At 54.4% G+C, this 14438-nt stretch overlaps 1 protein-coding gene across 1 annotated transcript; it reads left to right on the top strand.

Annotated features, from left to right (window-relative positions):
• Positions 1 to 5455: 5455 nt before the first annotated feature.
• LOC144949000 (glycoprotein hormone alpha-2-like) lies at positions 5456 to 13456 on the top strand. Its single transcript, XM_078878786.1, has 3 exons — positions 5456 to 5573; positions 11154 to 11341; positions 13315 to 13456. Exons 1-3 carry the CDS (start codon positions 5489 to 5491, stop codon positions 13405 to 13407), a joined length of 366 nt encoding a protein of 121 aa, XP_078734912.1. The 5' UTR covers positions 5456 to 5488; the 3' UTR covers positions 13408 to 13456.
• Positions 13457 to 14438: the final 982 nt, after the last annotated feature.

Here is a 14438-nt window from a genome sequence, read left to right as displayed (position 1 = left end):
GAAGTTGATGATAAAACTTAGTTCGTGCCAACCCGCTTGCCCCAATCATGTGCGCAGCCAATGCACGTGCATTGCAAGCCCGAGCCAATGCGTTGTGAAGTTCCTACACAGCCGTGTTCTCCCATGACGATCTCCGTAGTTGATGTCACTTGAAGTGTCACGATGACCTCTCTACCGCCACACGCTGCGCAAGCAAAAGGGGCGATCGATATCACAGGCACTCCTCTACTTACGGACATTCGACTTATGCACAAACTTATGGAACCTAGCTCGTTCGTAAGTAGAGGAGTCCCTGCATATCCCCCGTATAGCCTTAACAGACTGTTGGGGCAAGTGCTACGAAGGCCGGCACGGCACACGAGGGGGGGGTGGGTGGCCAGCACCACGCCCGACCACCTTTGTCTTTCCCAGTGGCGAAATTTACACATCTCACCAGGTACTCACTTGAGGCTGAGTCGACCTAGGGGAGGCCCAGGTTCCCCCCAATGGAAGACAATGTTGCAGCACTGCGAGGCGGAATGAGCGGCACGTGGATTGGGGCACAAACACAAACACACACAACAGAAACGTGCGAACTGACAGCTAAGAAACGTGGATGTCGCGCAGACACAGCCTGTTGTTGTTGTTGTTTGTTTTTGTTTGTTGTTGATGTTGTTGTTGCTCTTTTCTAACGCGGTGGTAGTTGCGTTCCTGAAGAACACCGCGTTATGGAAAAATCTCGTTTATAATAAACGAATGACGTATTATATAATGTAGGGGGCAAGGCGAGTCCCACGGTAACATGCGAGGTGCGTACCAAGGGGCTGACCGAGGCACGTGGTAGGTGACGTCAAGACGCATTCAGCAGCATCCCAATGCCTCGTGCGATGATGACGACGACGATGACGATTATGATGACGATGATGATCATGACAATGACGATGATGATGACGACGACGATGGCGATGATGATGATGATGACGACGATAATGATTACAATGACGATGATGACGATGACGATTATGATGACGATGATGATGATAATGACGATGATGACGACAACGATGACGACGACGATGGCGATGATGATGATGCTATGCCGAGGCGACCACACGGCCGCTTTATTCCTCCTGGCGCGCCACGTGGTCCACTCGATCGACGTTATATCCGATTCGCGTTATGAAGACGCGCAGCGTTACGTGACGACATACTGCACCGCGCTCAACTCGGTGCCCCATATCCAAACAGGTGCCTCTCTGCCACGAACAATCCGGCAGTTCCCCAGTGACGGGTTCAAGCGAGCCTGCCCACTGATGAGACGCCAAGTGCCGAAGCTTGTCCCGCCGCGTTGCTTGTGTTGAATCAGCGCTGCTGATGAGAGGCACTCTGAGAAAGGTTGTGCGGCTGATGGGATGATGGTGAGGAGGAGGAGGGGTAAGAACCCACGCTCGGCAGGGTACATGTGGAGAGGCGACTGCGTGGAGGCTGTCGTCTGCCCCGTTTTGTTCCGTGCACGGCAGCGGCTGCAGTTGCCCGTTTGTCCACGAGAGGGCATCACGTGACTTGTGTAGAACCTCGTGTGCACATCCACCGCAATCCTACAGCACTAAAGGAACGTCCATAAATGACGTCACGCACCTGGGGGGGGGGGGTCAGACATTTGTGACGATGTGTGACGAGGGGGGGGGGTTGAGAAATGTGACGTCACATCAAAATGCGCAACTTTAAATAAATATAGACAACACGTTCTACTTAATTAGATAGACTTTTTGATAAATGTTTTCTCCTACAACATCAGAGTGCAGCGCCACATTAAATACGCACTACAATGACAATAGTTGAAAGCGATTTGAAGCATGTTTTAATTAGGGGGGGGGTGCAGAGCGTTCTGACGTCATATTTGAGGGGGGTCTGACTTTTGTGACGCCGTGTGACGAAGGTGGAGGGGGGGGTCAAAAATCGTCCAAAATCGCGTGACGTCATTTATGGACGGCCCCTAACCCTAAACCCTCAACCCTATTAACCCAAAACCCACAACCAGAAGTTAACCCTTATCCTGAACCCTAACCTCGAACCCTACAACATCATCATCATGGTCCATGGGCAGCTGTCCACTGCACATGTCGCCATTTTTTATTTCCACGTTCCTCTCTGTCTTGTGCCGATCTCCACAAACAGTTGCCACGTCTTTCTGGCCCCACCTCCTTTAGTGCGGCCGCTGATGTAGATGCAGAGCAGCAGCAGCAGCAACTGCGATTCACATTCAGGTGGTCAGGCCAGCAGATAACTGCGTCAGGAGCAGCGATCGGAGTCGTGGTGCATCATCGATGTGATGATGTCTCCTTGTTCGTATATTTGTGGATTGTGGCATTGCCCATAGACGAACACTGCACATAGATGGACAAACATTGCCCGTAGACTAAAATTGTTCATAGACTAACATTGCCCATATACTTACATTGCCCATAGACTCACATTGCCCATAGACTCCCATTGCCCGTAGACTAACATTGCCCATAGACTAACATTGCACATAGACTCCCATTGCCCATAGACTCCCATTGCCCGTAGACTAACATTGCCCATAGACTAACATTGCACATAGACTAACATTGCCCGGGTGCAACCGCAACAAAACAAGACATCCGTATGTCCAGTTGCCTGTTCGGAGCGTACCAGGTTTGTTCGTATCTCTGAAAGTTCGTAAGTCGAATGTTCCATGAGTAGAGGAATCTCCTTGCAGCTGCCACTCTGTACACACAATTCGCTGCCAGGGGCACGCAACCCGGCTGCTAACAGCAGGGGGCACGCGCGCGCTGCGCTCTGGGAAGCGCAAAACGCCGACCCCGCGTGGCACCGTCCGTACCAACAGAGCAGAGGTCGCAACCGGGTACCCGATACCCGTACCCTACCCGACACCCGGCTACCCGTACCCGGCTGGGTACGGGTACCCGTTTGCGACCCTGGTGCGGCCGGGTACGGGTAGGCCGTGAGTCACTGGTGAGTAACTGTTTGTCACTCATTTCCCAACGTCTTGTCTCTTCTCACAATTCAAGTTCCTAGAATCAACCCACCCGCGCCTGCAACATGGCTTCATCCCAGAGGTCGCTATCAGGTACCCGATACCCGTACCCTACCCGATACCCGGCCGGGTACGGGTAGGGTACGGGTACGGCCGGGTACGGGTACCCGTTTGCGACCCTGGTGCGGCCGGGTACGGGTACGGGTAAGGAATCAAAACCCGTTTGCGACCTCTGCAACAGAGGCCGGGGCGATGGGAGGGAGGTGTGGGGGGGTGGACTTTGCTGGAGCAGCGTCTCTCCCACGGCGGACGCCGTCTCACGGCACGTCAAGTGGGATGGTGGCTGCTGCTGCTGCTGCTGCTGGGAGCAACTGCAAGTGAGCGAGCGCGTTTGTTGGGTTAGATCGCGTTATTTATTAATGTGTCGTAACCCTCCACCACCCGACACGGCCAATCAGTAAAAAAGTGTCACGTTGACAAAAGACAAATAGTTCACTGCTTTAGCCCAACGGTGTGTTGAAGCGTGAAACCACAACATTTACAATTTTGTCCTTTGTCAACGTGAGGGTTACGACACATTTATAAATAACGCCATCTAAACCCAAAAACGTTGATTATGAATAATATTGGTCGCGAAAGCATGCTACGTGTTAAACTGAGCGAGCGCGTGTTTTAAGAATCAGACTCAGTTTTCAGTTTGAGTTTCATTCATTAGGTATAACCCTCTGAGCCATGCGGCTCTTGACTCGAGTGCAACCGCAACAAAACAAAAACATGAACAAGAAAACATCTTAAAGTGACCACGCGCAGCAGAAAAGAATCCTGGAAAAAAAACAGCAAAAGTCTTCCAGAAAAAACACTGCATTTCGACGCTGTGCGCAAAAATCCCAGCGGGATACAAGTCGAACAATAACAACCGCAAGACAATGTAGTCCGAATGTTAATTGATGGTGCGGCAGGAGGAGGCATCCGCTGAGCCGTGAAGCTCCCTTTTTTCACCGACGTCAAGTCGGCGGCACGCGCGTAATGATCGTCGCACCGACAAAGAGTTACCCGACAAAAAATAAAACTCGATAGGGGTTTAGTTAGGGGGGGGGGGGCGAGAGGCAATGCCTGGAGCGCACACACGTGGTAGCTGAGGAAGGGAGCGAGGAGAGCGGATGGGATGTCCACTGCGAGACTCTGCGATGGCGAAGGCGGAGAATTTCGTGGCGGAGTTGGGGAGGAAGCCTCCATCGCTGCACGGAGCCACGCGGCACGGGATCAGAGGCGTGCGCAGAGACTCCTGGCTCCCCTCTCACTTCACTCCACATTGACCCTCTCACTCCACATTAACCCTCTCACTCCACTCTCACTCCACATTAACACTCTCACTCCACTCTCATTCCACATTAACACTCTGACTCCACTCTCCCTCTCACTCCACATTAACACTCTTACTCCACTCTCACTCCACATTAACACTTTCACTCCACATTAACACTCTCACTCCACTCTCCCCCTCACTCCACATTAACCCGCTCACTCCACTCTCATTCCACATTAACCCTCTCACTCCACTCTCACTCCACATTAACACTCTCACTCCACTCTCCCTCTCACTCCACATTAACCCTCTCACTCCACTCTCCCCCTCACTCCACATTAACCCTCTCACTCCACCCCCCCCCTCACTCGACTCTCCCCCTCACTCCCCCCCCTCACTCCACATTAACCTCCTCACTCCACATTAACCCTCTCACTCCACTCCCCCCCTCACTCCACATTAACCCTCTCACTCCACTCTCCCTCTCACTCCACCCAGTTCCCCCCCCCCCTCTCACTCCACATTTACCCTCTCACTCCACCCAGTCTCTTCACCCCCCCCCTCACTCCACATTTACCCTCTCCCCGCTCTCCCTCTCACGTCACTTAGACTCTCCCCTCACTTCACATTAACCCCGCCCGCTCCCCCTCCTCACTCCGCCTTAATTCTCTCGCTCTCACTTCACTTTGACTCTCTCACTCTCACTCGAAGTGTTTTGCTCTTCACTCTCAACGAACTAAGACTCTCTCCTTCACTGAAACTCTCCTCCGGCCAGGGTCTGACCACGTTACACCGACTCCAGACCGCACAGGTACGATCCAACAACCACCACAACTACCACCGCCACAACCACAACCGCCACAACCACAACAAAAACGTGTAAGCACAATCTCAACCACAACCAACGCGATCGCAACCACAACAATCACGATATTTCTACCACGTGTCCTTCACTCTACCCTGTGTCCTAGACTCGTGTCCTAGACTCTAGCACGTGACACACCCCGTGTCCGTGACTCTACCACGTGACCTAGACTCTACCCTGAGTCCTACACTCTAACCGTGTTCTAAACTCTACCCCGTGTTTTAAACTCTACCACGTGTTCTAAACTCTACCCCGTGTTTTCAACTCTACCCCGTGATCTAGACTCTACCCTGTGCTCATCACGGCGTCGATCGCGATGGGCCCAATCTCCGCTCTGGCTCTCCTCGCCCTCAGCGCCGCGCTGCCCCAGGACCCCGCGACCCCGGGCTGCCACCTTTACCGTGAGTCGCCACCATCGAGTGGAGCCGCCGCTGGGTGGAGGCTCCCGCGGGAGGGGGTCGCTGGGTGGGGGGAGGAGCCCACAGAGCCCCGTCTAGGAACTCGTCTAGTGGGCAAGGCGCTGAGAAGTGGCTCAGAGAATCGACGACTCCTTACACCGCTTTGTGGGCAATGCAACATCCGACTGTGGGCTCCCACGCCTGTCTCTCCCGACTCACTTTTAACTTAAATAGCTACGGGCTGTTTTTTAACCCCATATACAATATGAATGATTAGCCTATAACTCTACTATATGTATATTATTGTTCTACATATGTGGTGTTGTCTGTGCGTGCGGGTGGCGTGCATCGCACACACCGCCAGCCGGAGACGAGGTGGTTCGAGGAGGCACTCCTCTGCCCTCTTCATTCGTTGCTGTTGTTGCCGAGCTCACACCACCACTCGTGACCCCCCCCCCCCCTCTCTCTGACGCACGACCCCGCTGCCGCATGCCGAGCCCCAGACAAGACCCTGTCCGCGTTGCACCGACGGCTTCGACCGCGCGATGATCGGGTGAAGGCGGCGGCGGCAACGACGACGGCGACGACGAAACGGGTCCACTCCCAGAACCGGCAGCCAGGAGCTCTCGCTCTCCGCTGCTTTTATTCCCCTCGGCGCGGCTTGGCTCCGCCCTAGCCGCGCCTCCCTTCTCGAACCCTCTAGCGTGTTCCAGCCTCCCTTCTCGAACCCTCAAGAGGGTTCCAGCCTCCTTTCTCGAACCCTCTAGAGGGTTCCAGGGGCTTCTACACGAGATCTATCGTGACCCTTGCCCCAGTTCCTCCGCCCTGCCGGCACACACACACACCGCGTGTATGCTCAGCGGCGTGTGCCCACCTGCAGTTGCTGCTGCTGTCCAACAGTCAGCGCTATGTCACTACACACATATATTATTAGTATACAATAGTATGTAGACTATAACTACATATTATTATTGTATGCTCTATATATAAGATACGACTGGTGGGCCTCTCTCCTTTCTCCCGACTCACTTTTAACTGAAATAGCTACGCGATGTTTTTAACCCCGTATATAACAATAATATGTGAAGCTATAACTCTCCTGTTTATATTATTTTGGTTTGCTGCACCGTGTATTGGGGTTTAGGGAAAGCCAATCTGACAATAACAGTGTTAATACGATAAAAGATGTAAAGGCAACGATGCTCACAAGCAAGTTGTCGTGCGTCTTGCTTGCATGGCGGGCCCCATCAGTCTAGGGTTTCTTCAAAAGAGGGTTGTGGATCTCCCAACTTCATTGCTGCTCTCTTGACGCGATAGCCAGACGCGTCAATGGGGTCTTGCTCCACGGTAGAGCGCAGGCGATTTTTAATGAATCCAAAATCTAAATTCGCGCTCTTCCCCCTCCAACCCAGCTTAAATAGACGCTCCAAGCCTGGTGGTGTTTCATTCAGACGCTGTCTTTCCGACAGACCTGTACTTCACCTGAGGACGGCTGCTTGCGTTGTGGCCGAAACGTCGTGAGAATTATTTAATTATGTTTTATTCTTATTATTTTATTATTTCCCTTCTATGTGATTTTACCAAAAGAACCAATAAGATGAATCCCTGCAGTCACGAAAGCTTTACATCGAAATTTAAATTGGTATGTGTCTACCTGTTGTCTCTGGGGGACCTCATTGTGGCCGACTGGACCGCTATGGGTCGCATCACGCTGTCACGTACCCCCCCCCCCCCATTGGAGGGAGGGGGGCGGGGAAGGAACCCCCTGGACATCGCTCAGAGAAGCAACGAGATGCCCCCACCTCCCCCCCTCCCTCGCCCCCTCCCCGGAGTCAGGCTGCAGCCCGGCCCTGGCACGCTGGGGGCGGTGGCGGTGTTACAGGGTCGGGGCCAAGGAGATGGAGGCGCACCAATGGATTCTTGAAAATGCGCACGTGGGGAGATTTTGAGTTGTCACGCTCCCCCCAATACGAATGCGGCGTGGATTTTGCCTTCCGCGAGAAAGCAAAATCCTCGCGGTGGTAATTTTCCAAACCTCCCTGTGGAGCGGGGCCCTGCTGCAATGTTTTGTTTATATTTCCAAGACTTTGTGAGGCTTCCCCAAGGCTAATAGGCGCTCTGTGAGTATTGCAAAATTCACGGAGCACTATTTCTTAAAATCTTCTTCCTGGGTAATACCGCTTTGTTGGAAAGTGTACAGCGGTTGTCCTATGGATAAACTCGACCCTACCATAGGAATGTGGAATGTCCACCCCCTGCCTCGGGGCTGTAAACGGGGCGATGTGCACCGCTCATTCGAGCTGGAACGTCACTTCGACTCAATTATTTGGACGAAGGGTGTCCCGCTCGCGCAACGCCGTCGGTCACGAGGATTATTTGACCATACTTCACCACGCTGGTCAGTGCGGGTTGGTGAATTACCCCGTTGTATGTTAACTTACCCAGTGGCAATGAGACAAATCACACTTTGAGCCAGGTGGCAGCTGTGAGCTATGGGAGTCTGGGGGTCTATGTGAGTCTCTGGGCTGGTGGCAGCTGTGAGCTATGGGAGTCTGTGGGTCTATGTGAGTCTCTGGGCTGATGCCTGCTGTGGGCTATGGGAGTCTGGGGGTCTATGTGAGTCTCTGGACTGGTGGCTGCTGTGAGCTATGGGAGTCTGGGGGTCTATGTGAGTCTCTGGACTGGTGGCAGCTTTGAGCTATGGGAGTCTGGGGGTCTATGCGAGTCTCTGGGCTGGTGCCTGCTGTGAGCTATGGGAGTCTGGGGGTCTATGTGAGTCTCTAGGCTGGTTGCTGCTGTGGGCTATGGGAGTCTGGGGGTCTATGTGAGTCTCTGGGCTGGTGGCAGCTGTGAGCTATGGGAGTCTGGGGCTCTATGTGAGTCTCTGGGCTGGTGCCTGCTGTGAGCTATGGGAGTCTGGGGGTCTATGTGAGTCTCTAGGCTGGTGGCAGCTGCCCCGTGGGCTATGGGAATCTGGGGATCTATGTGAGTCTCTGGGCTGGTGGCAGATGTGAGCTATGTGAGTCTGGGGTCTATGTCAGTCTCTGGGCTGGTGACTGCTGTGAGCTATGGGAGTCTGGGGGTCTATGTGAGTCTCTGGGCTGGTGGCAGCTGTGAGCTATGGGAGTCTGGGGGTCTATGTGAGTCTCTGGGCTGGTGCCTGATGTGTGCTATGGGAGTCTGGGAGTCTATGTGAGTCTCTGGGCTGGTGCCTGCTGTGTGCTATGGGAGTCTGGGGGTCTATGTAAGTCTCTGGGCTGGTGGCAGCTGTGGGCTATGGGAGTCTGGGGGTCTATGTGAGTCTCTAGGCTGGTGGCAGCTGTGAGCTATGGGAGTCTGGGGGTCTATGTGAGTCTCTGGGCTGGTGGCAGCTGTGGGATATGGGAGTCTGGGGGTCTATGTGAGTCTCTGGGCTGGTGCCTGCTGTGTGCTATGGGAGTCTGGGGGTCTATGTGAGTCTCTGGGCTGGTGGCAGCTGTGGGCTATGGGAGTCTGGTGGTCTATGTGAGTCTCTGTGCTGGTGGCAGCTGTGGGCTATGGGAGTCTGGGGGTCTATGTGAGTCTCTGGGCTGGTGGCTGCTGTGAGCTATGGGAGTCTGGGGGTCTATGTGAGTCTCTGAGCTGGTGGCAGCTGTGGGCTATGGGAGTCTGGCGGTCTATGTGAGTCTCTGGGCTGGTGCCAGCTGTGAGCTATGTGAGTCTGGGGGTCTATGTGAGTCTCTGGACTGGTGGCAGCTGTGAGCTATGTGAGTCTGGTGGTCTATGTGAGTCTCTGGGCTGGTGCCTGCTGTGAGCTATGGGAGTCTGGGGGTCTATGTGAGTCTCTGGGGTGGTGCCTGCTGTGAGCAATGGGAGTCTGGGGGTCTATGTGAGTCTCTGGGCTTGTGCCTGCTGTGAGCTATGGGAGTCTGGGGGTCTATGTGAGTCTCTAGGCTGGTGGCTGCTGTGGGCTATGGGAGTCTGGGGGTCTATGTGAGTCTCTGGGCTGGTGGCAGCTGTGAGCTATGGGAGTCTGGGGGTCTATGTGAGTCTCTAGGCTGGTGCCTGCTGTGAGCTATGGGAATCTGGGGATCTATGTGAGTCTCTGGGCTGGTGGCAGATGTGAGCTATGTGAGTCTGGGGTCTATGTCAGTCTCTGGGCTGGTGACTGCTGTGAGCTATGGGAGTCTGGGGGTCTATGTGAGTCTCTGGGCTGGTGGCAGCTGTGAGCTATGGGAGTCTGGGGGTCTATGTGAGTCTCTGGGCTGGTGCCTGATGTGTGCTATGGGAGTCTGGGAGTCTATGTGAGTCTCTGGGCTGGTGCCTGCTGTGTGCTATGGGAGTCTGGAGGTCTATGTAAGTCTCTGGGCTGGTGGCAGCTGTGGGCTATGGGAGTCTGGGGGTCTATGTGAGTCTCTAGGCTGGTGGCAGCTGTGAGCTATGGGAGTCTGGGGGTCTATGTGAGTCTCTGGGCTGGTGGCAGCTGTGGGATATGGGAGTCTGGGGGTCTATGTGAGTCTCTGGGCTGGTGCCTGCTGTGTGCTATGGGAGTCTGGGGGTCTATGTGAGTCTCTGGGCTGGTGGCAGCTGTGGGCTATGGGAGTCTGGTGGTCTATGTGAGTCTCTGTGCTGGTGGCAGCTGTGGGCTATGGGAGTCTGGGGGTCTATGTGAGTCTCTGGGCTGGTGGCTGCTGTGAGCTATGGGAGTCTGGGGGTCTATGTGAGTCTCTGAGCTGGTGGCAGCTGTGGGCTATGGGAGTCTGGCGGTCTATGTGAGTCTCTGGGCTGGTGCCAGCTGTGAGCTATGTGAGTCTGGGGGTCTATGTGAGTCTCTGGACTGGTGGCAGCTGTGAGCTATGTGAGTCTGGTGGTCTATGTGAGTCTCTGGGCTGGTGCCTGCTGTGAGCTATGGGAGTCTGGGGGTCTATGTGAGTCTCTGGGGTGGTGCCTGCTGTGAGCAATGGGAGTCTGGGGGTCTATGTGAGTCTCTGGGCTTGTGCCTGCTGTGAGCTATGGGAGTCTGGGGGTCTATGTGAGTCTCTAGGCTGGTGGCTGCTGTGGGCTATGGGAGACTGGGGGTCTATGTGAGTCTCTGGGCTGGTGGCAGCTGTGAGCTATGGGAGTCTGGGGGTCTATGTGAGTCTCTAGGCTGGTGCCTGCTGTGAGCTATGGGAGTCTGGGGGTCTATGCGAGTCTCTGGGCTGGTGGCTGCTGTAAGCTATGGGAGTCTGGGGGTCTATGCGAGTCTCTGGGCTGGTGGCAGCTGTGAGCTATGGGAGTCTGGGGGTCTATGTGAGTCTCTGGGCTGGTGGCTGCTGTGAGCTATGGGAGTCTGGGGGTCTATGTGAGTCTCTGGGCTGGTGGCAGCTGTGAGCTATGGGAGTCTGGGGGTCTATGTGAGTCTCTGGGCTGGTGGCTGCTGTGAGCTATGGGAGTCTGGAGGTCTATGCGAGTCTCTGGGCTGGTGGCAGCTGTGAGCTATGTAAGTCTGGAGGTCTATGCGAGACTCTGGGCTGGTGCCTGCTGTGAGCTATGGGAGTCTGGGGGTCTATGTGAGTCTCTGGTGGCAGCTGCCCCGTGTGATTTACCCCCCCCCCCGCACAGCGTTCGAAGTGGCGGCGGCGGTGGTGGCGCGCGGCGGCCGCTGGAGCTGCCCGGCGCGTCTGAGCGCCTGCGTGGGCTTCTGCGAGTCGAGCGCCTTCCCCTCGCGCTTCTCGGTGCTGCGCGCCTCCGGCTACCGCCACAACGTCACCTCGGTGGCGCAGTGCTGCACCGTGAGCCGCCTCGAGAAGGTAGCGGCGGGGAGGGAGGGGGGCACCACCGGCACCTCGCGGCTCCGCGGGCCACACGACGGCTCGCGCCGCTCGTAACCGCGTGCCACGTACCACGTGCCATGTACCACGTGCCCACACACCACGTGCCCACACACCACGTACCACGTGCCATGTACCGCGTTCCGCGTACCACGTGCCCACGTACCACGTGGCCTCACACCACGTGCCCACGTACCACGTGCCCACACACCACGTACCACGTGCCCATGTTCCACGTGGCCTCACACCACGTGCCCACGTACCACGTGCCCACACACCACGTACCACGTGCCCACGTACCACGTGGCCTCACACCACGTGCCCACGTACCACGTGCCCACACACCACGTACCACGTGCCCATGTACCACGTGGACACGTCCGATTGGCTTGGCAGATCAGATGCGGGCGCGATTTGGCGGAAGACGAGAACACGTCCATAATCGAGTGGTCTGTTTCGCGATTGTTTGGGTTTAGATCGCCTCGATGTGAATGTGTCTTTTGTAAAGAAGAAAATATGAATTCGTGGTTTAACGACGCATTTATATTTACGCGATCTAACCCAAATTAAAAACTGCTGTTGTGGATTATATTGGTCGCGAAAGCCCTACGACCACTGTCACTGCATGTGAAACCGACGATAACGCAGTGGGTGATGATGGTGGTGATAATGATTGGTGATGATGATGGTGGTGATGATGATGGTGATGATGGTTGTGGTGGTGGTGATGGTGGTGGTGGTGATGGTGGTGATGAAGATGGTAATGATGATGGTGATGATGATGAAGGTGATGATGGTAATGATGTGGTGTATATGTGATGGTGTGGTGTGTATGTGATGGTGTGTGTGATGGTGTGTGTGTGATGGTGTGTGTGTGATGGTGTATGTGTGTGATGGTGTGGTGTGTATGTGATGGTGTATGTGTGATGGTGTGTGTGTGATGGTGTGTGTGTGATGGTGTGTGTGTGATGGTGTATGTGTGTGATGGTGTGTATGTGTATGTGATGGTGTATGTGTGATGGTGTGTGTGTGATGGTGTGTGTGTGATGGTGTGTGTGTGATGGTGTATGTGTGTGATGGTGTGTGTGTGATGTGTGTATGTGATGGTGTATGTGTGATGGTGTGTGTGTGTGATGGTGTGTGTGTGATGGTATGTGTGCGATGGTGTGTGTGTGTGATGGTGTGTGTGTGTTTGTGCGTGTGTAATGGTGTGTGTATGATGGTGTGTGTGTGATGGTGTGTGTGTTATGGTGTGTGATGGTGTGTGATGGTGTGTGTGATGTGTGTGTGATGGTGTGTGTGTGATGGTGTGTGTGTGATGGTGTATGTGTGTGATGGTGTGTGTGTGTATGTGATGGTGTATGTGTGATGGTGTGTGTGTGATGGTGTGTGTGTGATGGTGTGTATGTGATGGTGTATGTGTGTGATGGTGTGTGTGTGATGTGTGTATGTGATGGTGTATGTGTGATGGTGTGTGTGTGTGATGGTGTGTATGTGATGGTGTGTGTGTGATGGTGTGTGTGTGATGGTGTGTGTGATGGTGTGTGTGATGGTGAGTGTGATGGTGTGTGTGTAATGGGGTGTGTGATGGTGTGTGTGTGATGGTGTGTGTGTGATGGTGTGTGTGTGTGATGATGTGTGTGTGTTTGTGCGTGTGTAATGGTGTGTGTATGATGGTGTGTGTGTGATGGTGTGTGTGTTATGGTGTGTGATGGTGTGTGATGGTGTGTGTGATGATGTGTGTGTTATGGTGTGTGTGTGATTGTGTGTGTTATGGTGTGTGATGGTGTGTGATGGTGTGTGTGATGATGTGTGTGTTATGGTGTGTGTGTGTGATGGTGTGTGTGTTATGGTGTGTGATGGTGTGTGATGGTGTGTGTGATGATGTGTGTGTTATGGTGTGTGTGTGATGGTGTGTGTGTGATGGTGTGTGTGTGATGGTGCTACTCTAGGTGCGGGTGCCGTGTGGTGATGACGGGGACTGGGTGGAGGCGTTCACGGCCCGGAGCTGCCAGTGCGACACGTGCCGCCTCTCGCGCTACTGAGCAACCCGCACCACCTCCTCCAACACCTCCTCCTCCTCCACCTCCTCCTCCTCCACCTCCTCCACCACCTCCTCCGCAAAATCGCCCACACAGTCACACACAAAGACCACAGCAACCATCTTGATTTGAAGCAGCAACACTCACCCACTCACTCACCCACTCCATCACCCACTCACCACACTGCAACTCACAACGACACTCACTCACCACACTGCAGCTCTTAATAACACTCACCCACTCACTCACTCATCCACTCACTCACCCACTCACCACACTACAACTAATAACGACACTCACTCACTCACCCACTCACCAGACTGCGGCTCTCAATAACACTCACTCACCCACTAATCTACTCACTCACCAACTCACCACACTGCAGCTCACAAGGACACTCACTCATCCACTCACTCATCCACTCACCACACTGCAACTCACAACGACACTCACTCACCCACTCACCAGACTGCAGCTCTCAATAACACTCACTCACCCACTAATCTACTCACTCACCAACTCACTACACTGCAGCTCACAAGGACACTCACTCATCCACTCACTCATCCACTCACCACACTGCAACTCACAACGACACTCACTCACCCTCTCACCAGACTGCAGCTCTTAATAACACTCACTCACCCACTAATCTACTCACTCACCAACTCACCACACTGCAGCTCACAAGGACACTCACTCATCCACTCACTCACCCACTCACTCACCCACTCACTCATCCACTCACCACACTGCAACTCACAACGACACTCACTCACTCACCCACTCATCCATTCACTCACAGCACGGTACACGAGGGGGTGGGTGGCCAGAACCACAGCCGGCCGTCTTTGTCTCCCTATTGGCGATGTTTACACAACGCACCAGGTACTCATTTGAGGCTGAGTCGACCTAGGGGAGGCCCAGGACCGGTTCAGATAATCGTCACCGGTGTTGGCCGTGAGTGGGAATCGAATTCGGGTCGCTAACCGCTACACTAGCGCTTGTGGGGAGCGGTGGTGCAGCGGTTAGCG

Source organism: Lampetra fluviatilis, chromosome 52, assembly GCF_964198595.1.
Source record: "Lampetra fluviatilis chromosome 52, kcLamFluv1.1, whole genome shotgun sequence".
Lineage (NCBI taxonomy): Eukaryota > Metazoa > Chordata > Hyperoartia > Petromyzontiformes > Petromyzontidae > Lampetra > Lampetra fluviatilis.
This window is presented reverse-complemented; position numbering and strand designations above follow the sequence as displayed.